The 25,040-nt window shown below is 41.0% G+C and overlaps 1 protein-coding gene across 1 annotated transcript; it reads left to right on the top strand.

The window, feature by feature from the left end:
* Nucleotides 1-3,510: 3,510 nt before the first annotated feature.
* Nucleotides 3,511-14,319, top strand: LOC307263540 (myosin heavy chain, fast skeletal muscle-like). Its single transcript, XM_080044703.1, has 41 exons — nt 3,511-3,546; nt 3,697-3,739; nt 4,349-4,570; nt 4,646-4,789; nt 4,888-5,044; nt 5,129-5,156; nt 5,341-5,440; nt 5,549-5,641; nt 5,736-5,799; nt 5,881-5,979; nt 6,075-6,178; nt 6,300-6,438; nt 6,581-6,699; nt 6,983-7,132; nt 7,232-7,402; nt 7,501-7,801; nt 7,921-7,991; nt 8,094-8,181; nt 8,313-8,430; nt 8,513-8,636; nt 8,734-8,870; nt 8,952-9,207; nt 9,286-9,528; nt 9,607-9,783; nt 9,862-10,007; nt 10,103-10,193; nt 10,291-10,680; nt 10,792-10,918; nt 11,007-11,125; nt 11,209-11,405; nt 11,567-11,750; nt 11,887-12,052; nt 12,162-12,286; nt 12,391-12,699; nt 12,778-12,981; nt 13,071-13,196; nt 13,283-13,453; nt 13,541-13,645; nt 13,727-13,822; nt 13,942-14,073; nt 14,219-14,319. Exons 3-41 carry the CDS (start codon nt 4,364-4,366, stop codon nt 14,237-14,239), a joined length of 5,799 nt encoding a protein of 1,932 aa, XP_079900829.1. The 5' UTR covers nt 3,511-3,546; nt 3,697-3,739; nt 4,349-4,363; the 3' UTR covers nt 14,240-14,319.
* The last annotated feature ends 10,721 nt before the right edge of the window (nt 14,320-25,040 follow it).

Below are 25,040 nucleotides of genomic sequence, written 5' to 3'. Positions count from 1 at the left end.
CATTGGTACATTTTTGACCTAAACCACACAGAGGGGCTTAAAGACCCAAATATAGTTTGTCTTCGAGAGTTGGCATAATAATATATGTCTACCTTAGTCATAGACTCACAAGGAGATCAACTAAAAGCTTGAGCTGGTTTCACACTGTTATTAGTATATAAGGTTGTTAATAAACATTTGAAACCAACTCAAGCTTTTAATCAATCTCCTTAGTGTGAGTCAATGACTAAGGTAGACATACATTTGTGGGCCAACTCAAGAAGACAAAATATAATCGGGACTTTAAGCCCCTTTGTGTTGTTCAGGGGGGAAAAAAAGTGCCAATGTGGCACATGAGAATATGGATCAATAAGCAGGAAAAAAATAGCATGATTTGACGATTAGCTGTCTATAGGCAAGATTTGACAATCAGAATCAACCATGTACATTTCTTGTAGAGGACAGCCCTACACATTTGTACCTGATGAATGGTTTACGCTTTAGATTAGGGGGATGCAGAAAGGTGTGTTAATTACTTATTAATAATTTACCAAGGATTTGTTTATGAGCATTTTGTGATTTACTAAAAGCTTTATAGATGGCTTCAGCACATTTGTGTTATGTTAACATACATGGCAATTATTATTCATATACAAATATATATTACTGTTTTGTAAATCATTAGTTCATACTTATCTAATGACTTACTGTATATGACCCATTAGACCCCTCTAAATGAACATTGTTATAAAGCGTTACCAGATTTCTATTTCACCCTATTTTTAGGCTTCATCATCTTCATTGCCCTGCCGTTTCCAGATATTTGAAATTTGTGAGAAGAGAAGAGATGAGATGATACACTCAATCCGGCTTGCTTATGCAGCAAGTTAAATATGGAACAGAGGCCAAATATGGTCTGGATTACACCACATTGGGTTTTCTCCAGAGGTGTTATCCACACCAAATTGCCCATATCCCAGTGGCCCTGACCGCACTTAAGGGAGAAGTAAGTGATATCCTTATAATTATTCAATAATTTTGGGCGGTTGTGTAATATGAACATAATTTAGACTTAATGTTTCTTAACTTTGACTGTCCAACAGTAATGATTCTATCCAACACGTCCATACAATCACTGCCGATGGGTCAAACAGAGCAGGAGGGAAAAATAAACCCAATAAAAACGTGTGATTCTTATGCTTGGCTAGAGCAATTGGCAAGGTTGTTCTCAAGAGCAACTCAGTATAAAGCCACAGGGGATGTCACAAGCTCTTCCCACATTAAGCCAAAACTGTCACTTCCCAGCTGCCAAAATGAACAGTTGGATGGATGTGTCCATCAGAGTGGATACCCTGAATTGTAGGGTAGATAAAAGATGAAGATTCCATATCCACTTTATTATAAGGATGAATACGATGTGTAACTTGTTACAAGGATGAAAGGGACTTCAAACTAAGATTGCAACACAGAACACTGCAGTGAAGGGGAAGGCAGCAGTGGTTCCAGTGGTCATCAGAGAAATTGAGACTGCAACCGTGATTGTTCTAAATGATTGTAGGGGAAGGTGGGGTGATTTGTGCAACTTTTTACTCAAAGTGATTTTAAAGTGAGGCCTTGACAGTTATGTCTCCAACTCAAATATGTACATATATTTCAGGATGTTGTGCATCCCTGGCAATAAAAACTTTGGATCTGGAATAAACTGTTTAAGAAATATAGCTTTCGGAAAAAAAGTTGTCTTGTGGGGTGATTTGTGCGTCATTGTGTCACAATGACAAAGTCACCATCATCATCTTTCTGGCCATCTGAACTCTCATCAGTGGTGTCGTTAAGTGGAATTGAGATGTCACTCTCTTCTGAGCTACTGTAGACAATCACTTTCTTTTGGTGACCAGCGTATACAGCCATGCCACTGGCACAACTCTCAGAAATGTACTTTGCACTAGTTGCTCCGTGCTTGTGGAACCAACTGCCACCTGACAAATGTGATTCCCCCTACATTTCTGCCTTTAAATCAAGGCTGAAAACCCATATGTACACCCTGGTGTTTCCTCCCCATTAACCTCTGCACTACTTACTTACCTCTGCACTACTATCTGTGTTTATGTGGATGTATGGGCTTTACGTCTTTTATTTTGGTTATTGTTATTTTACCTTCATTGTTTACCTACTGAATGCACTATGTACAGCACTTTGGACAGTGCAAACTGTCATAAATGTGCTTTTATAAATACATTTTACTTACTTACTTACTTATAACTCACCCAGGCCCTTGCGCACAAATCACCCCATCCCCAGAATTTTGGATAATAGGCATGATGCAGCAATTTAGGGTTGACATTGTGCTAACTATATAGACTCAAAGTGTAGCATACCAAAGCACTAAAACATGTGTCAAATGTTTTCAAACGTGTCTATAATTGTTCAGACACAATAATCAAAAAACCTTGATCATGGAAATTTTACTTTGAAAGGCAAAACACAGTTTTTTGAGCTTAAATGTGCTTATATCTTATTCCTTGTGTCTCCCTTCTTTACAGGATGAGTCAAATGGATGGCTCTTCTTAAATATGTGGTCACATTTCCAATTTCTTCCACGGTTTTCTAGAAACAAGGGGTTTTGCAACTTCCAAAATGCACAAATCACCCCACCTTCCCCTATATAGAAAACAAAAGCAAAAAGTAGTAATCAGTGAAAATCTTATACTTATACAGTATACTTGACAAATATATAACACTAGTACTCCACACATGTAGCATACATTATACTTCTGGAATGTTTTGAAAGTTTTCATTAAATGCTTTGATATATTTAGACATGTACATGTATGAAGGATGGATATGTTTCTGTCTGTTGACTGAGGGTTGTAGCAGGCGGTCAGCTGGCAGGAATCCTAGTTGACTAATAGCTGTCATCGTGCTTAACAAATGAGCGAGATTTAAACTATTCAATGTCAATATTAAAGCCTACAGGTGGTGGTTATAGTTTGGCATAGATTTGTCAGGTCAGGTAAGGCTGGGATGCCGATTATGGTATTGATATATGGAGTACGCTCACTTGTTCCCATAGCATCCGATTTCCAAATAAGAGTGATTTTTCAACGTTTGGTTAGTGTGTATTTTCTTTTTTGATGGATAGAATCATTTCTGTAGGAGAGTCAAAGTCAAGAAACATTAAGTCTAAATGATTTGTGTATACACAACTGCTGAAAGAATTGAATCATTATAAAGATCTAGAACTAAATCTGCCTAGCAACCAAAAAAGACTAAAAAAAAAGTTACAGTTATGCAGTAGAAAGGCAGAAAATAGAATTGAAAGCTGAAGAGATGCCTTTGGTTGTTGTCACGCTAGTAAAGCACAAGTGAATCGTGTGCCCGAATGATTCACTGTATATATATATGTTTTAATGAAGGCTTGATTAAACAGGTGTCCAATGATTTAGTTATCCACACCACAGTTGGCCTTTGCTTCCATATTTGACTCTTGCTGCATAAGCAAACAGGATAATATAAAAGGAGTCAAAGAGGATAGAGCAATGTGTGGACCATAGAAGACCCCAGCTTGTGGTAAGTGTGTGTTTCATCTGCTCTGGAGCTTTTCAACGTAATCACTATTTTTAGGAATTTGTTTAAAATATGAAATAATTACTATATTTATTGAGCACATCTTGCCAAACTGTAACCTATAGCTGAAAATATGAATTATGTTTTCAACAGGATTGAGGATTATAAAAGACATTTCACGGAGAGAGAGGGTCAGGTAAGAACCTCTTTTACAGTAACTGTCTTAAATGTGTGTATATTCTGTGTGAAACATTACATTTACTTGATATTTGTCTGGTTATTGTTCATCTTATTACTATCAACTCAGTCTGGAAAATATTCAGAATGGGCTAATGTGAAGTCTTTGTAATCAAAGCAGGAACATCAATAAGACAGATAGATGGAAAGATGGATAGATGGATGGATAGATAGATAGATAGATAGATAGATAGATAGATAGATAGATAGATAGATAGATAGATAGATAGATAGATAGATAGATAGATAGATAGATAGATAGATAGATAGATAGATAGATAGATAGATAGATAGATAGATAGATAGATAGATAGATAGATAGATAGATAGATAGATAGATAGATAGATAGATAGATAGATAGATAGATAGATAGATAGATAGATAGATAGATAGATAGATAGATAGATAGATAAATAGATAGATAGATAGATAGATAGATAGATAGATAGATAGATTTGTTTATTGATGTCTATAATTCAGTTTAACTTAGTTATTTGACAAATGACTTGAAGTTATTAGTTTAAACATAGATGAATAAGAATACTTTAATTTGCAATTACCTTACAGAAGTAACGTGTCACCATGAGTACCGACGCTGAGATGGCCGCTTACGGCAAAGCTGCCATTTATCTCCGTAAGCCAGAGAGGGAGAGAATTGAGGCTCAAGCTTCGCCCTTTGACGCCAAGACTGCCTGCTATGTGGAAGATGTTAAGGAGTTGTACCTGAAAGGGACCATAATCAAGAAGGATGGTGACAAAGTCACTGTCAAAGTCTTGACCACTTCAGAGGTTAGTATCATAAAGTAAAAGTAATCTAGGAATGTTATATGATCAGTTCTCATTGTGACAAATGTCTTGTTCCAGGAGAAGGTAGTGAAAGAAGCACAGGTCACTCCAATGAACCCTCCCAAGTACGACAAAATTGAGGACATGGCCATGATGACCCATCTCAATGAAGCCTCTGTGCTGTATAACCTCAAAGAGCGTTATGCAGCATGGATGATCTACGTAAGACAATCTGCCTAATGAGAAAAGAGAAATGCTGAAAATGGCTACACTTGTAGGACACTTAAAGTTAACTCTTGAATCTATTTGATTACTTTCAGACCTACTCTGGGCTGTTCTGTGCCACTGTGAACCCCTACAAATGGCTCCCAGTGTACGATACTGAGGTTGTAAATGCCTATAGAGGCAAGAAGCGTATGGAGGCTCCACCCCACATCTTCTCTGTCTCTGACAACGCTTATCAGTTCATGAATACTGGTAAGTTATAACAATACTAATTTCCAATTTACCATTTTATCAGGTTTCACTTGCAAAAAAAAATCACGTTTTTATTTTTAACAGATAGGGAGAACCAGTCTGTCTTGATCACGTAAGTTTCATATGTGTTGACTTTGTTTAAAATGATTAAATACTTTGAAGAAATTCTTCAAACAGGGGTTGCAAATTAGTCTTGACTAGAAACCTGTATGCATGGCATCTATTTTATATGAAACAATGTACAATGTATTTGTCCCCGCTCAATACATTTCTTACACGTCTATGTCAATTCCTAGTGGAGAATCTGGTGCTGGAAAGACTGTGAACACCAAGCGTGTCATCCAGTACTTTGCAACAATCTCAGTATCAGGCGGACAGAAGAAGGACGAGTCAAAGGTGGGAATATGTTATTGTATGAGTATAATTCAGTGTTATTTAAATGTGATATCTTTCCATGGAAAAATTAAGTAATTTCCTGGTATCACTTCTCTATTTAAATTACAGGGGTCACTGGAGGATCAGATTATTGCAGCCAATCCCCTGCTGGAGTCCTATGGTAATGCCAAAACTGTGAGGAATGACAACTCTTCTCGTTTTGTAAGTATGGAGGGATTTCTATCTATACATTAGATATGTCTTGTTGCAAATTCCCAATGTGCCGGGACATTAAAAATTCCTTTGTTCCAAACAGGGTAAATTCATCAGAATCCATTTTGGCACAACTGGCAAACTGGCTAGCGCTGATATTGAGACATGTAAGTAACAATCCTCAGAGAGCATACAAATGTCTTTAATTAAGAGTTGGCCAGGCTGTGACGAATGAACAATGTTTGTAGATCTGCTGGAAAAGTCTAGAGTGACATTCCAGCTTCCTGCTGAAAGAGGCTATCACATCTTCTACCAGATGATGACCAACCACAAACCTGAGCTAGTTGGTAAAAAGATTGAGTATAGGCACAATGTTTTTTCTTCTTATTTGGTTTTTATACATGGCAATGCATTGAATTTGTCCCGATTCTTTATTCTCCAGAAATGTCGCTCATCACAACCAACCCCTACGACTTCCCCATGTGTAGCATGGGTCAAATCTCCGTGGCTAGCATTGATGACAAAGAAGAGCTGGATGCCACTGATGTGAGTGAACTTCAATTCAAAATGTTGACATTTATTATGAGCAGTAAATGCAACATCAAAACTGCTCTTTTAAATTACATTTCTAAATTGATTATTGTGTGGACAACTCCTTTGAATATAGAACGCTATTGATATCCTGGGCTTCACTCATGAAGAGAAGATGAGCATCTACAAGATGACTGGTGCTGTGCTTCACCATGGTAACATGAAGTTCAAGCAGAAGCAACGTGAGGAGCAGGCTGAGCCTGATGGCACAGAGGGTGAGAATTTCATGTTAGCTCAAAGTGCATATAGCTTAGAAACTACAGTAATACAGTTCCTAATCACTAGGGTATCTGTCATGATGGACAATCACTGCCACATACTGTATGTATTAACTGTAAATCTCTGAAATATTTTCAGATGCTGACAAGGTTGCTTACTTGCTGGGTCTGAACTCCGCTGACATGCTGAAGGCTCTTTGCTTCCCCAGAGTGAAGGTCGGAAATGAGTATGTCACCAAGGGACAGACTGTACCTCAGGTATTCAAGAAATCCTGTTTAAAAAAAATACATCTTAACTTTAAGAAAAAGAAAACTGAGAAATGTAATCCCTCTTCGGTTTGTAACATCAGATGCCGCGTAAATTAGCTTTACTTTTATGTTTGTTTATTAACAAATAACATCAATTAAAATATGAAACTATTTTCATTGATTCTTTCATCTCATTTATCTCATTGAAAGTAGTTCAATAATACCAGGAATGCATCATTTTACAAAATAGCTGACTGACTCAAATCATATATTTTCTTTGTTTTTTCTTCAGGTGATGAACTCAGTGCCTGCCCTGGCCAAGTCTATCTATGAGAAGATGTTCTTGTGGATGGTCGTTCGTATCAACCAGCAGCTGGACACTAAACAAGCAAGACAGTACTACATTGGTGTGCTGGATATTGCTGGCTTTGAAATCTTTGATGTAAGATTCATTTTCAAAAAATCAGCAGCTTAAAACTTTGATTTCCGAATAATTATTGTGGTGTGGAAGATATTATATTGATTATTTTTCACCTCACAGTTCAACACCCTGGAGCAGCTGTGCATCAACTTTACCAATGAGAAACTGCAACAGTTCTTCAACCACACCATGTTTGTACTGGAGCAAGAGGAGTACAAAAAGGAGGGTATTATCTGGGAGTTCATTGACTTTGGCATGGACTTAGCTGCCTGTATTGAGTTGATTGAAAAGGTAATGATTTAATTTTGAAATTCGATTTCTTTGTTTTGTTGGTCTTAATTAGACAACATGTAGCACTTAATGACATACCTCTTCCTGCTTTTTTCAAGCCCATGGGCATCTTCTCCATCCTTGAAGAGGAGTGCATGTTCCCCAAGGCCTCAGATCAATCCTTCAAGAACAAAATGTATGACCAGCATCTTGGAAAGACCAAGGCATTTGAGAAACCAAAGCCAGCCAAAGGCAAGGCCGAGGCCCACTTCTCCCTGGTGCACTATGCTGGTACCGTGGACTACAATATCACTGGCTGGCTGGACAAGAACAAGGATCCACTGAACGATTCAGTTATCCAGCTGTACATGAAGTCCCCAGTTAAACTGCTGGCTAGTCTGTATCCTCCTGTTGTTGAGGGTATGCTATTGACTTTAGCAAACTAAAACGTCTTTTAACTGTATATTTGTACAAGGGCAGCTTCATGTAAATTGTATGTATTGTTCTAACAATACATGTCTACTTAAAATCATCAACAGAGACTGGCGGTGCAAAGAAGGGAGGCAAGAAGAAGGGTGGTTCCATGCAGACTGTGTCTTCGCAGTTTAGGGTAAGGTTTAACATTGTACATAGTATCAAATCATATCTCAGTGTATACCAAAACTCACAATTGTTGCATTTTTTGACATGAGTTACCATTTTGGATCTACAGGAGAACTTGGGCAAGCTAATGACTAACTTGAGGAGCACCCATCCTCACTTTGTGCGCTGCCTGATTCCCAATGAGTCAAAGACTCCAGGTACATAGACAACATATTATATGTTACAGATTGGTAAGTGTTGTTTGTATGTTTTATTTTACTTTGTGCTGCTCCAACAAGGAGACTTGGTTAATATTCAACGATGTAATTAAGAAATGTCTTTTGTATAGGATTGATGGAGAACTTCCTGGTTATCCACCAGCTCAGATGTAACGGTGTGCTAGAGGGTATCAGAATCTGCAGAAAAGGTTTCCCAAGCAGAATCCCCTATGCTGACTTTAAACAGAGGTAACAGTGTATATTTTAACAGAGGTTTGATGTAGAGTATTAAAAGAAAATACTCTCACTGACCATTAACTCTCATTAAAAGGTACAAGGTGCTGAATGCCAGTGTCATCCCTGAAGGCCAGTTCATGGATAACAAGAAGGCTTCAGAGAAGCTGCTTGGGTCTATTGATGTTCCTCATGATGAGTACAGATTCGGACACACCAAGGTAAGAACCTTGCTTTCCTTATGTTACTTACGTGAGTTGGGATGGAAGCCCTTGAATAATGTAGGGCACATGAATTTATATGTATTTCATCATTCAGGTGTTCTTCAAGGCCGGTCTGCTTGGTCTCATGGAGGAGATGAGAGATGAAAAGCTATCAGTTCTGGTCACAATGACTCAGGCTCTTGCACGTGGTTATGTCATGAGAAAGGAATTTAAGAAGATGATGGAGAGGAGGCATGTTAAAAACAATAAATTCTGAATAATCGTATGGAAATGACAAACAACACTTCCATAACAGCAACTTCTTCTCCACAGGGAAGCCATCTATACAATCCAGTACAACATCCGCTCATTCATGAATGTGAAACACTGGCCATGGATGAAGGTCTACTACAAGATCAAGCCTATGCTGCAGTCTGCTGAAACTGAAAAGGAGCTTGCTAGCATGAAGGAGAACTATGAAAAAATGAAAATAGACCTGGCTACTGCCTTAGCCAAGAAGAAGGAACTGGAGGAGAAGATGGTGTCCATCTTGCAGGAGAAGAATGATTTGCAGCTGCAAGTAGCATCTGTACGTAGACCGACTCGTTAACTTTTTTAAGTTTTTCCCGAATAGATTGTTAACCTCTATTTTCATTAAATGAATTAGGAAGGAGAGAATCTGTCAGATGCCGAGGAGAGATGTGAAGGACTTATCAAGAGTAAGATTCAGATGGAGGCCAAACTCAAAGAGACAACCGAGAGACTGGAGGATGAAGAAGAAATCAATGCAGAGCTCACTGCCAAGAAGAGAAAGCTGGAGGATGAATGCTCTGAGCTCAAGAAGGATATTGATGACCTAGAGCTTACCTTGGCTAAAGTGGAAAAGGAGAAACATGCCACTGAGAACAAGGTTTGAGAATATGAATATTATATTGCAGGTCAAGTAACATTAGAGTATTACTATTTAACATCTTTCTGAAAAACATAGGTGAAGAACCTGACCGAGGAGATGGCCTCTCAGGATGAGAGCATTGCTAAGCTGAGTAAAGAAAAGAAAGCCCTTCAGGAGTCTCATCAGCAGACTCTCGATGACCTTCAGGCAGAGGAAGACAAAGTCAACACTCTGACCAAAGCAAAGACCAAGCTTGAACAGCAAGTGGATGATGTAAGTTTACAAATTCAATTTTGAGTGGCAAAGCAAAGTTGTACATGAGCATAATTCATAACTTAAATGAATGTTCAGCTTGAGGGTTCTCTGGAGCAAGAGAAGAAGCTGCGTATGGACCTTGAGAGATCTAAGAGGAAGCTTGAGGGTGATCTGAAACTGGCCCAGGAAAGCATCATGGATCTTGAGAATGACAAGCAGCAGTCTGACGAGAAAATTAAAAAGTAACTGTGTGTGAATTTGAACAAAAACCTGTCTTTTGAATGAGGTGTTCCACTGCTTGAACTCTTACCATGAACTCTATCTATTAATCTCATAGGAAGGACTTTGAAATCAGTCAGTACCTTAGCAAGATTGAGGATGAGCAGTCAATGGGTGCTCAGCTTCAGAAGAAGATCAAGGAGCTTCAGGTGACATATTGTCTAAAAAAAACATACTGTGTACCTCATCTATTTTGTCTTTATGAAGCAAAAGTTCACTGAAAGACAACACACATACATTCAACAGGCCCGTATTGAGGAACTGGAGGAAGAGATTGAGGCTGAGCGTGCTGCTCGTGCCAAGGTTGAGAAGCAGAGAGCTGACCTCTCCAGGGAACTTGAAGAGATCAGTGAGAGGCTTGAAGAGGCCGGTGGTGCCACTGCTGCTCAGATTGAGATGAGCAAGAAGCGTGAAGCTGAATTCCAGAAGCTCCGTCGTGACCTTGAGGAGTCCACTCTGCAGCATGAAGCTACTGCTGCTGCTCTTCGCAAGAAGCAGGCTGACAGCGTTGCCGAGCTGGGAGAACAGATCGACAACCTCCAGCGTGTCAAGCAGAAGCTTGAGAAGGAAAAGAGTGAATACAAGATGGAGATTGATGACCTCTCCAGCAACATGGAGGCTGTTGCAAAAGCTAAGGTACATATCATATTAATGTTCTTTTTGATATCCAAACAACTATAGTGAAAAAGGTCATTCATTTTCTATATAACAATTACTTCATGATCTGATCTCTGTTTTCCTCATTAGGGAAATCTTGAAAAGATGTGCCGTACTCTTGAGGACCAACTTAGCGAACTGAAGACCAAGAATGATGAAAATGTCCGTCAAATTAATGACATTAGTGGACAGAGAGCACGTCTCCTTACAGAAAATGGTATGTATAAGTTATCTGTTGATAAGGTCTTGTGTATATTGAAGCAAAATAACACAAAATAATGTATCATGACATTTTTTCACAATAGGGGAGTTCAGCCGTCAAATTGATGAGAAAGAATCTCTTGTGTCCCAGCTGACCAGAGGCAAACAGGCCTTCACACAGCAGATTGAAGAGCTGAAGAGGCAGATTGAAGAGGAGGTTAAGGTAAGAAAAGTTAGGTATGTACAAATCAAATTCATGTGTGATGTTTAGAAACTTTGCCAACTGAAAGTTATTTCTGACACCAGGCCAAGAATGCTCTTGCCCATGGACTACAATCAGCCCGCCATGACTGTGACCTGCTAAGAGAGCAGTTTGAGGAGGAGCAGGAGGCCAAAGCTGAGCTGCAGCGTGGAATGTCAAAGGCCAACAGTGAGGTGGCTCAGTGGAGATCTAAGTATGAAACTGATGCTATCCAGCGCACTGAGGAGCTTGAGGAGTCCAAGTGAGTACAATTTAAACAATTGAATGGCTAGACCGATTGTAATATTAATCTTGTTTCTAAGAAAATATTTAGTTATTTGTAGTTCATGCATACAAAATATCTGTAAGAAGATTTCTGTATAAGTTCCTCACTAAGATTATCAAATGCACCTTTTCAAACAGGAAAAAGCTTGCCCAGCGCCTCCAGGATGCTGAGGAGCAGATTGAGGCAACAAATTCCAAGTGTGCTTCTCTGGAGAAAACCAAACAGAGGCTCCTAAATGAGGTGGAGGACCTTATGATTGATGTGGAGAGGGCTAATGCTCTGGCTGCCAACCTGGACAAGAAGCAGAGGAACTTTGACAAGGTATCAACACTCACTTTGTTTGTCAAAGCCATAGCAACAGTACAATATACATGTATATATTTATCTTCATAATACCGTTTTTATATAACCATTTACTACATGACCAAATGATCTCTATATCAATGATGTTGTTCAGGTATTGGCAGAGTGGAAACAGAAGTTTGAGGAGGGTCAGGCAGAGCTTGAGGGAGCTCTGAAGGAGGCTCGTTCTCTTGGCACTGAGCTGTTCAAGATGAAGAACTCCTATGAAGAATCTCTGGATCATCTGGAGACCATGAAGCGTGAAAACAAGAACCTGCAGCGTGAGTTTGTGCAACATTCTATTCTATTCAACACGTGTGTGTTAAAATGAAGCATCAATATTTCACATATAAAGGTTTAACAACATAGAACACATGCATCTTTCTACAGAGGAAATCTCAGATCTGACTGAACAGATTGGTGAGAGTGGCAAGAGCATCCATGAGCTGGAGAAGTCCAAAAAGCAATTGGAGACCGAGAAGTCTGAAATCCAGACAGCTCTTGAAGAGGCTGAGGTACATTTAAGAGGAGATCTTTAAAAAATCCATCCAAATCATTGACAAATACATTATAAACGCAGTGAAGCCGAGCTGAATCTTTCATTCTTTCCTATCATTAGGGAACTCTGGAACACGAAGAATCTAAGATCCTGCGTATCCAGCTGGAGCTCAACCAGATTAAGGGTGAGGTAGACAGAAAGTTGGCAGAAAAAGATGAGGAGATGGAGCAGATTAAGAGGAATAGCCAGAGGGTGATTGACTCCATGCAGAGCACACTGGATTCTGAGATCAGAAGCAGGAACGATGCCCTGAGGATCAAAAAGAAGATGGAGGGAGACCTGAATGAGATGGAGATTCAGCTTAGCCACGCCAATCGCCAGGCTTCTGAGTCCCAGAAGCAGCTTAGGAATGTCCAGGCAACACTGAAGGTATTGTATTACACAGATTTGTTACACAGTGGTCAGTATAACTAAATGATGGCATTAATTTTGATATGTTTTCCGTAGGATGCACAACTGCACCTTGATGATGCTCTCAGAGCACAGGAGGACCTCAAAGAACAAGCTGCTATGGTGGAGCGTAGGAATGGTCTCATGGTAGCTGAGATCGAGGAACTTAGAGTTGCTCTGGAACAGACAGAGAGAAGCCGCAAAATCGCAGAGCAGGAGCTGGTGGACGCCAGTGAGCGTGTTGGACTTCTGCACTCCCAGGTGAACACTTTTTTAACATTTCTCCACTAATTTACAAATCTAAATATTTGTCAGGCAAGTGATAACTGAACTCATTTCTAATCTTTTAGAACACAAGTCTTATCAACACCAAGAAGAAGCTTGAGTCTGACCTGGTCCAGGTCCAGGGTGAAGTGGAAGACTGTGTTCAGGAAGCAAGGAATGCAGAGGAGAAGGCCAAGAAGGCCATCACTGATGTAGGTTTACATTTCACATGTTCTTAATTGTTGTTTTAAAAAGAAAGAGGGGTGCTTTTTCCAGACATTGACATTATTTCCTCTAGGCTGCTATGATGGCTGAGGAGCTGAAGAAGGAGCAAGATACTAGCTCTCACTTAGAAAGGATGAAGAAGAACCTGGAGGTCACTGTTAAGGACCTGCAGCACCGCTTGGATGAGGCTGAGAACCTGGCCATGAAGGGTGGCAAGAAGCAGCTCCAGAAACTGGAGGCTAGGGTAAGACAAATGAATGTTAAGAGTGTGTACAGCTGAAGCATGACTTTGAAAAATTATTGATACTTTATGTCTTACTGTGTTCTATAGGTGCGTGAGCTGGAGGGAGAGGTTGAGGCTGAGCAGAGACGTGGAGGAGATGCTATTAAGGGTGTCCGCAAATATGAGAGGAGGGTGAAGGAGCTTGTCTACCAGGTACAACCACATTAAGATTTAACATGTACAAATGTACTACGTTAAAAACATTTAACCATGCAAATTTATTTTTTATAACAGACTGAAGAGGACAAGAAAAACGTTGCCAGGCTGCAGGATCTGGTTGACAAGTTGCAGCTTAAGGTTAAGTCCTACAAGAGGCAGGCTGAGGACGCCGTAAGTGAAAACAGATGCATTTTTAACACTATACACTTGAGGATGTGATTTAACATACACAAAGAATACCTAGGATCTTTTGGATATTAAAAAAAAAGTCAATTTCTTTCTTACTCCAGGAGGAGCAGGCCAATTCTCATCTGTCCAGGAGCAGGAAGGTTCAGCATGAGCTGGAGGAGGCTGAGGAGCGTGCTGACATTGCAGAGTCCCAGGTCAACAAAATTAGAGCAAAGACCCGCGACTCTTGCAAGGTAAATATACAATCGCGTTTTGGCACAGACAAATCCATTGCAAATTAAAATGTACTTAACATGTATTTTGACCGAAAGTTATTGTCAGTTAAAGTCGAAATTGAAATGTACCTAATCAAACCCTTTGTTATTTGTGTGTTTTTAGGGAAAGGAGGCGTCTGAGTAAACCACTCAAGCTAATGGGCTGTTTCCAATCATATAATATGATGTGAAATAGATACCAAAATAAAAGCATTTGATCTTAAATTGCTATCTGTGTCATGTTTATTTCATTGTGTTTTCTAAAAATAAGCAAACAATGAGAATTAGCCTCTGACTTTAATCTTGTATATAAACGTGTATATCGTATGGGTGACACTTTATAATAATGTTCATTCATAAGTCACTCATAAGTCATATAGAAGTCATTAGATAATGATGCACACATAATTTACAAAACAGTAATATATATAAATTTGTAGATGATTAATACGTGCTATGTTAACATATCACAAATGTGTTGTAGGTCATCAATAAAGCTTAGTATAATAATAATAATAGGCTGAAAAATGTGTGATATGTTAAAATAGCACTTATCAATCATCTACAAATATATATTACTGTTTTGTAAATCATTAGTTAATCATTATCTAATGACTTATACATGATTTATGAATCACTTATAAATTAACATTATTATAAAGTGTTACCAAAATATTTACTTCTCTTGTTATAATGCGACCATTTTAATTCTCAGCACTTTCCCCCACTTTCCCAGTTCGTTCTTGCAACAACAGCAGCAGCAGCAGCAGCAGCAGCAAGTCAAATGTGTGATGGATGCTGACCAGCAGCAGACAGATATCTGTCTATCTCCAACCCACTGACCGATCAATAGCAAAGGCAGCTAAAGTTAGAATCAACAAAGCGGCCTCAGAGCAGTGTGTCTCACTGTGTGTGTGTGTGTGTGCGTGTGTGTGTGTGTGTTGCATTTTTTTAATCGTTTACAAAGAACTTTCCCACAGCAGACATTTGGACTTGTCATTGTAGGGAAAGCACAGTTGTAACTCATAGCAAGCAGCTAGACGGAATTCATTCATCAATAATGGTATTATTTACCCATGGGATTTTCTCCTTTACTGTATCATGGCAAAATATCTCCTGGGAAAAATAGGCCTGTTGGTTATTTTTAAAGCTGAATACTTGGGCCCCAAGCCAAACTTTTCCAGCCACAACCCACAAAGTTAGAGACCTATTTTTTACAGCATGGAGTTCATTCTACAGCAAGGTTTAATATGTGAACAAATCAAACCAGTTCACTGTACACTGGAGCTTAACCTCGATTTCAACAGAGTCCCGACAAGTCATTACACTTTTGTACTGTGGAAGAAAGAAAGTTCAAAAACACTGAAAAAAGAAAAAGAAAACATGACAAATCATAAGCAATAGTAATGTCTTAACCCTAATCTTAAAGTATAGAAAACTGAAGAGACCCTTAAAACTGAATATAATCGGTTTCTGTAGAGACTCAAAGAACAGCAAGGCAGAGCTGATCTTATAGTAATTGATATAATACTTTATAGACAACCTTTGCTTTAATCACAGCCACCTGTTTGGATGTGTCTCTAGCAGCTTTGCAGGCCTGGACTTGGGGGAATATTTCTTCATTCTTCCTTGCAGAATTGTTCAAGTTCAGTAAATTTGGTGGTGAGCTGATGAACCACTCTCTTCTAGTCAATTCACACATTTTCTATCGGATTTAGTTCTTTGCCATTAGAGGACATTCAATTACGTATCATAAAGCCACTGCATTGTGTGTGTGTGTGTGTGCGTGTGTGTGTGTGTGTGCGTGTGTGTGTGTGTGTGTGTGTGTGTGTGTGTGTGCTGGAATTGCTCATCTTTAGCTGTCTAGAAGAGGGTTGCAGGATTCCATCAAGCCTTTGTTTGTCTACTTGGCAGCATCCATTTTCCCTTCAATCCTCCAGACCAATTGCCCATTCCTTATTGAAAAGAAGCACACCCATTGCAAAATGTTGCTACCGCCAGATTTCACGATGGATACACTGTGTTTTAGATTGTGGGTTGTTGTTTTTTTGTGTCAAACATAGTGCTTAGAGTTCAGGTCCAAAACACTTCAATCTTGGTCTTTTCGACGTTTAAAAACTAGTATTACACTTGATCGTTGTAACCTGACCAATCTCTGCCACAATGACTTTTTTTTCACCTATCATTCAAAGCTGCCATTAGCCTCTTGGTAGCTCCCCCGATCAATGTCCTCCAGGATCTGTCATCAAGTTTGCAGGGATGGAACTGATCTAGGTAAGTTGTTGATGGTGCCGTATGCTCACCACTTCTAAATAATGCTCTGGACTATACTAAAAATGAAGGACATATTGACGTTAATCTGCTGAAAGGGGATGTTTCTCTGTGTTTGGATGGATGGATGGATGGATGGATGGATGGATGGATGGATGGATGGATGGATGGATGGATGGATGGATGGATGGATGGATGGATGGATGGATGGATGGATGGATGGATGGATGGATGGATGGATGGATGGATGGATGGATGGATGGATGGATGGATGGATGGATGGATGGATGGATGGATGGATGGATGGATGGATGGATGGATGGATGGATGGATGGATGGATGGATGGATGGATGGATAGATAGATAGATAGATAGATAGATAGATAGATAGATAGATAGATAGATCATCAGGTCCTCCTTTAAGTACAGAGAGCTGCTTCAGCCTCGTGAACAGATGGAGGCCATATTTCTACCAAAGTGTACTTGGCAGCGTGCTGACACTATACTCTATCTTAGCGGGCAGAAGGGACGCCACACTGAAACTCATAAACCAAACGTGTATGGAAGGAGCACGGTGCCTAGCTACATTTGCAAACCGTGCTCATGAAACATAGCTGTTCTGTTGCAGAATACAGTATCTCAGCTCCTTCTTCCTTTTCCGCCCACATAACTTATGTCACGTCAATGCACCTCTCAGTGTGTGCAGAGCTGAATTATGCACTCTCAATCGCATTATTTCCAAGATAGATGTTTAACGAACTATCTATATCTATCAACTATGATTTCTAGATAATAGTAGTATTAATTTCAGGAATTAGCCGACCGAAGATGTGACACAGCAAATGGAGACACAGAGGCCTTCATCAGAAGATGTATTTGAGTGAATTTGGTGAATAGCAGGAATAAAAGAGCAGGAAATGCCACATGATGCACAAAACCAATTTGTGTCTCTTGAGTCAGTCATTTTAAGTGGCTCCAGAGCGCTTTTCTCATTCCCGAGCGGGGGTGAGTTTCCCGCTGAATCTCTTTTATCGTCTCCGCGAATGTGAAAAACAAAACGACTCACCGAGACTGTGTGTCCATAAAAGCTCATCAAATGAGAAACAGATATGGCCATAATCCGCTGTGAAGCAGCACCAAAGGCAGATGGCAGCCTCTTGTTAAACGACAGACATTTCCACAGAATTAGAGAGGGATCATTGCTTGGCGATGTCCCATTAAACACATTGAGCTCCCGGCAGGAGGTGTGACACTTTTGTAGGAAACAAAATCGGCCAATAGAAGTCGAATTGCAACGTTTCATCATTAGGTGCTGCAGTGCCAGCCGCTGCTCCTGAGCAGCTGAGACTACCCTCGTTAAACTGATAACTTTCTAAAACTTCAGCCTGAATCTCTATTTTCTCCAGTTTATTACCATCCAAACATATTGCATATAGGCCTATTGCTCAAAAGTACACACCTAATCATCTCTTTCACTTTTAATGGCAAAGGCGAGCACACATTCCTTTGTTATCACACTGAGTGGTATGGGTTATAAGGCCTAGCCAGCGTATTGGGCCAGAGACACATTTCAGCTCCATCTGGAGCAAGGGAACTGTTCTGGGGTCTGTCACTGCTGATCTCTCCTCCAATAACTCACTATTAGGCATCTGCCGCCGATAGGGAGGGCCTGACTAAATCAAATCTAGCACTCTCATCTGTACATCCTCCAGGCTATACCTCCAGTTGCCTCGTCCCTTCAGGGCATAGGCATGGTAAAACACACATACAGTGTGAGAGATGGTGGAATGTAAAAGTCTGGGATAAAAGCTAGGGCTACACACCATTTTTTTTACGTCTGGCCAATGGGGTGGGGGATTGGGGGTGTAATGCTTTCTATTAACATTTATTTGTGTTAATAAGACTTTACTTTTAGTTGCGATTGTGTTTTTTGGAACACCTTTTTAGAGGCCTGAACCAGTAATAAAAAAAAGTCATATTTTGGATATTATTATATTCTGGTTCACATCTCATAAGAAGTTTGTCATTGAATGATGTCATTTTTTCATTGTCTCTGGAGGATATTGATCCCCTGTCTCTTCATGGAACATTGTCACCAGGCACAAATCAGTTTAATGACCAACTACATCAGACCCATCATCCTCAGATAAAACGGTCATTAGCAAATGTTAGCACGCTGAAAGAATTGTCACACCCCGGCTCCAGGGAAGGACAAGGAGGAAACCACACAAGATAATTAGTTTAACCAAATAATACTTTATTAAAACAAAGTATAAAGTAAACTACTAAATGGTGCATGAATATCAGTAATCAGTAATGGGTGCGGTGTCTGTGTGGGTGAAGAATGTAGTGTATGTGTAAAGCAAAACTAACTAAGCAAATCCAAATCAAAGCAAAGCTAAACTAAACTAAGCTAACCAAACCAAACCAACCAGCAGGCCAGGGGGGAGAGACATGTGGCTGATAGCTCCAGCTTATATAGCTGCAGAGATCAGCCAGCAGGGGTGTACGCAATTAACAATTAGCTCCTGGCAACCTTCCAATCAAGAGGCGCCAGGAGCTGTCACACCCCCCTCCATAGAAACAGGGTTCAACACTTAACCTGCAAGACAAGAAAGTAGATACGTTAGATACGTGGAACATGCAAACATGACAAACTACTGACACGTTGACCAGATATCTGTTCCTTAACATTTTATTTTCTGGCATCCCCGAGACCCAGCAACTAAGACCCTGCAGAACGGGGACGAATGTTAAGCGGGAGGGTATAGCTAAGGCGAAGGCGCCCGGGAAAGAGCATCAGCAGCTACATTGTTCTGGCCTTTGATATGTCGAATATCAAGGTGATAAGGCTGCAGAAACAAAGCCCATCTCATCAACCGCTGGTTAGGATTTTGAAGAGACTTCAAGAATGTCAGCGGATTGTGGTCAGTGTACACCACCAGCGGCGCACCGGCCCCAATGTACACATCAAAATGTTGGAGAGCCCAAATCAATGCCAGCGCTTCCTTCTCTATCACTGAATAATGCAGCTGATACTGTTTAAACTTTTTAGAAAAGTAACATACAGGTCTTTCGAAACCGTTACCATCTGACTGCAATAAAACTGCCCCAGCCCCAACGTTGCTGGCATCAGTCTGCAACTGGAAAGGTTTCCCCAGCTGAGGAGCAGCCAGGACAGGAGCTGAACACAGTTGCTGCTTCACTTTTTCAAAAGCTGCCTGACACTCATGTGACCAGTTGTATTTGGCTCCAGCCTTAAGCAGGTTTGTCAATGGGGTGGCGACAGAAGAAAAGTTAGCACAGAAACAACGGTAATAACCCGCCAACCCCAGGAATCTCATGAGTTCTGCTCTAGTGGACGGGGCTGGGTATACTTCAATGGCTGCAACCTTGGCCCCAACAGGCCGCACCTCACCTTGTCCCACCACCTTTCCCAGATATGTAACAGTGGCTCTAGCAAACTCACATTTGGCTAGATTGATAGTTAACCTGGCCCAAGCCAGTCTATCTAACAACGCTGTCGTTCGGGCTAGATGTTCCTCCCAGGTGTCACTGAATATTACCACATCATCCAAGTACACCGCACAGCCACACAACCCTGACACAACTCTATTCATTAGGCGTTGGAAGGTGGCTGGCGCATTACGCAACCCAAACGGCATGACAGTGTAAGCATACAAACCAGAGGACGTAATAAAGGAGCAAACCTCTTGGGCTCTTTTAGAAAGGGGAACCTGCCAATAACCTTTTAGAAGGTCAAATTTGCTGACAAATTTTGCTGCCCCGACTTGGTCAACACAATCCTCCATCCTGGGAAGGGGATACACATCGGGCTTGGTAACAGCATTAACTCTACGGAAGTCAGTGCAAGGCCTAAAAGTGGAATCCGGTTTTTTAACCAACAGACATGGCGAAGACCAAGCAGAGAAAGATGGCTCCGCGATGCCATTTTCCAGCATATAGTGTACCTCAGAATCTAGTACCTCTTTTTTGTCTGAAGAAAGCCGGTAAAAGCGCTGTTTTATGGGCTGAGCATCCCCAACGTCAACATCATGCTCAATCAAGTGAGTGCGAGAAGGCGTGTCTGAAAAAAGAGATGGATAAGACTGAATGATACTAGCCAACTGATCACGTTTACCGACCTCCAAATGTCCCAATAAATCAGACAAGCTACACAGTGTCTCTGAATTCTTTAGGCGAGGTAGTAAAACCTCATCTCCAGACACATCTCCTCCCTCCTCAAGCTCTGCCATTACCTGGGATGTACAGGGGTTAACCGGGCTTACCAAAAGAGTAGGGTTGCCGCATGTTTTGGAATTTCCCACATTCAAAGACGACTCAGACGACAACAACCGAGCATGATAGGGTTTTAACAAATTGACATGGCAGACTTTTGATGATTTTCTTTTGTTGGGCATGTCAACCAGATAGTTCTGCTCTGAAACCTTTTTCAATACCGAACAGGGACCAAAAAACTTGGCATGAAATGGTGATTCAACTACTGGCAACAATACTAAAACTTGATCACCAGGAGAGTACTGGCATTGTTCAACTTTTCGGTCATAAAGCCTTTTCATCTTTTTCTGAGAGATTTCCAATTTTTCCTTAGCCAGCACCCCTGCCTCGTAAAGTCTCTGCCTAAAGCCATTTACAAAGGTAATCAAGTCTGGTGGGGGCCCTTCGGACTTCCACTGTTCTGACACTAAGGTTAAAGGACCCCGCACAGTGTGTGCAAACACAAGCTCATTTGGACTGAAACCTGTGCTTTCCTGCACCACTTCTCTGGCCGCCAACAGGAGCCAAGGCAACCCCTCTTCCCAGTCTACCTTCAACTCAGTGCAGTAAGCGCGGAGCAATGATTTTAAATGCTGATGAAATCGCTCCAGTGCACCCTGACTTTGAGGATGGTATACAGACGATTTGTTATGTTTGATATGAAGTTGCTGGAGGACCTGGGCAAACAACCGAGACGTAAAATTCGAGCCTTGATCACTCTGAATTACCTTGGGGATCCCAAACACAGAAATGAACTTGCTAAGGGCTCTAACCACTGATTTGGCAGAAATAGTGTGCAGTGGGTAAACAGCTGGATACCTGGTGGCCTGACACATCACAGTCAACAAATACTGACTACCTGATCTTGACCGAGGTAGAGGGCCCACACAATCAATAATCAAATGTTCAAATGGCTGGCTTAACACAGGTATAGGATATAGGGGAGCGGGTGTAATGCACTGATTTGGTTTGCCTGTCAACTGACAAGTATGACAGGTCCGAATGTAAGATGCTATCTCCCGTTTCAAACGAGGCCAAAAAAAATGTCGCAGGACACGATCATAAGTCTTCCTCACTCCCATATGTCCAGCCACATTATCGTGAGCCAACTTGATCACAGATTGTCTATACTTCACTGGAAGCACAACCTGCTCCACTAAACCCCCAGCCATATTGTCACCATGAGGGACCCACCTCCTCATCAGCAGATCATGATGGAGAAAATAACCTCCCGAGTTGTTTCCCCCATCCATAGAGTGCCCAGCCTGCTCGAACAGTTCTTTTAGCGAGAGATCCTCTTTCTGGTCCCTCACAAATTCCGCCTGAGAAACAGACACAAGATCAGTTGGCCACAAAAACGCAAATTTGTCCTCATTACCCTTTCCTGACTCAGCCTTTGACACCTTAACATTGGGCATCACACTCATAGACCGAGTTACTGCACACACAGGAGATACCGACTGCTCAGAGACCTCAGAACCCTGAGCCCTAACCAGCGCTGAACTGTAAACCCCCTGTGAGGTCACCTCAGAAGTTGATGCATCAGGCCACATACATGCTCCTGCAAAATCATTACCTAAAATAATATCAACCCCAGCTACTGGTAATTCTGGACGCACACAAACCTCCACTTCCCCTTGTCCGAAACTGCAGGATAACTTTACTGTATGAACAGGTACAAAAATAGTGTTCAATCCAATTCCTCTGATTGGAACACAATTCCCTGTGTCCGAGTGTGGAGCAAATTGCAAGACCGACTCCCTGATGAAGTTATTTATTGCGCCAGAATCTCTAAAGATTTTGACCGGAACCTTCTCACTACTGTCAACTAGGGACACACACCCATCTGATATAAATGGAGCGTACTTTGAGGCAATGTCAGCTGCACTCAACACTTTAGCTTGCATCTGATAAGGAGAAACAACTCTATCAGTATTTAACTCTGAAATACTAAGCGGCGCCGCTAACCCAACAGATTTAGCAGGCCATGTACTAAAACCTTTTTTTGATTTTAGCAAAGGGCACTCCTTCTTCCAGTGCCCCTGTCGCTGACAATAATTACAAGCTGTATTAGGTTCGTTGCTCCCAACCGTGCCTAGCTCTCCCTTCGAAGAACCCCGGTTGAAATCTGATTCACCTTTCTCCCCGCTGTCTTTGAGTCTAAACCGTTGTTGACTTTGCTCCCCAAAGATACGCTTGTGTGTTAAACTATATTCGTCCGCAAGTACAGCGGCTTCTTTTGGAGTTCTAACTTTTCTCTCATTGATATAAGTAGATATGTAGTTAGGCAACGACTGCTCAAATTGTTCCAGCACAACAAGGTTACGCAGTTCTTCAAAGGAAACAACACTGGACGCAGAACACCACCGATCAAAATGTATATCCAGCTCCCTTTCAAAATCCACATGCGTTTGCTTTTCCCCTTTTTTCCAATTTCTGAAGAGCTGCCTGTAAGCTTCAGGAACTAATTCATAAGCTTTCAAAACGGCGTCTTTGACCAGTTTATACTCTTTGCACTGTTCTGCTGTTAAAGCTGCATATGCCTTTTGGGCTTTACCTCTAAACACGCATTGTAGTAACAACGTACGTTCACTATCAGGCCACTCCTGTGAATCAGCGAGACGCTCAAACAAGGAAAAGAACGTATCTGGGTCTTCCTCATCAAATTTAGGCAGCAATCTCAGATTCTTAGTACAATCCACTCTAGATGAACCAGCAGACCTAGTTATATCAGTTCCTGCCATCTTACCTTCTCTAACTAGATCTAGTTTGTATTGTTCAATGTCCAGTTTTGCCTGCTCTGTTTTTTGTTTCATTGCTTCAAGCGCCAACTCTTTATCCATTTTTGTACGGTCAAGGGCCAATTCTTTATCTATTTTTGCACGTTCAAGGGCCAATTCTTTATCTATTTTTACACGTTCAAGGGCCAATTCTTTATCTACCCTTATTTTGTCATGTTCCATTTGTATTAACATCAGTTCCTTTTGTTGATCAAAGGTGAGACTCCCCCCTGGTGAAACCACCGTACTTGGTAAACCCTTACCTTCATCAGAAGCCAAAACCCCTTCTTCCATCAAAGTCGCCTTCAGGATACGTTTGATTGTGTCCTTCAGACGTGTAGCTGCAATTTCAACTTTGAAATGATCAGCAATTTTCAACAGTTGGTCCTTTGTACAGCTGTCCAGCAAGGTTTCAGAAGGAGACTGAATAAACGCTTCTACTAAAGAAGCCATGCCAAAACAGCTTTGATCACTGGGATGCAAATAGAATTAGAACTTCCCCCCTAACTGCCTATCCAAACCTGAATAATCTTGACCCTAGTGTTCATGCAGCTTGCGGTGGGTATTTATGCACTGTAAACCAGCCGGTTTGAAAGGCGACCTGCAAGCAGACAACCCCCAAGATCCTTCGGATGTGCCCCCGAGACAATTGACATTGAACAATTGACACTAACCACGCCCCACAGCACTACCAAAAGGGAAAAACAACAAAAGAAAAAAAATTCACGCAACCCAAAGGGGCAACGCAACTGAAGCCTAACAGGGAAAGTTCAAATCCAGACATGTGCTCCCCAGACAATCAACTCTGTTAGCCTAGCCTCAGCCGACTACCCACTATGAAAAGAACCTGCTCCCAAACCAACTACTAACCTGTCCTATGTGATATTCCTCCAAACTGTTCAACTACTTATTTGACGAGCCCCCATGTCACACCCCGGCTCCAGGGAAGGACAAGGAGGAAACCACACAAGATAATTAGTTTAACCAAATAATACTTTATTAAAACAAAGTATAAAGTAAACTACTAAATGGTGCATGAATATCAGTAATCAGTAATGGGTGCGGTGTCTGTGTGGGTGAAGAATGTAGTGTATGTGTAAAGCAAAACTAACTAAGCAAATCCAAATCAAAGCAAAGCTAAACTAAACTAAGCTAACCAAACCAAACCAACCAGCAGGCCAGGGGGGAGAGACATGTGGCTGATAGCTCCAGCTTATATAGCTGCAGAGATCAGCCAGCAGGGGTGTACGCAATTAACAATTAGCTCCTGGCAACCTTCCAATCAAGAGGCGCCAGGAGCTGTCACAAATACATTTTGAGGTGAAACTGGGAAACATTCCACCTGCTTAACATCATGTTGGCATTGTCACCATGAGCATGATAGCATACTGATATTAGCTAAAACCCCAGCTGTGTACCTTGTACCTCCAGGTTAGGAAACACTGCACTAATAAATGGCAGCTGTTTTGTTGCAGCATAAAGGCTGTGGTAATAAGTGTGGCTCATTCGGTTGTTAAAGTCGATCTCTTTGACATTTCCATAAAACCAATCAGCTTGATTAGCAGTAAAGTGAGCTTCACAGCATTATTACTTTGTTCGTGGTAGAACAATGCAATG

This window comes from Ammodytes marinus (genome assembly GCF_949987685.1).
Source record: "Ammodytes marinus genome assembly, chromosome: 16".
NCBI classification, from domain to species: Eukaryota; Metazoa; Chordata; class Actinopteri; order Uranoscopiformes; family Ammodytidae; genus Ammodytes; species Ammodytes marinus.
This window is presented reverse-complemented; position numbering and strand designations above follow the sequence as displayed.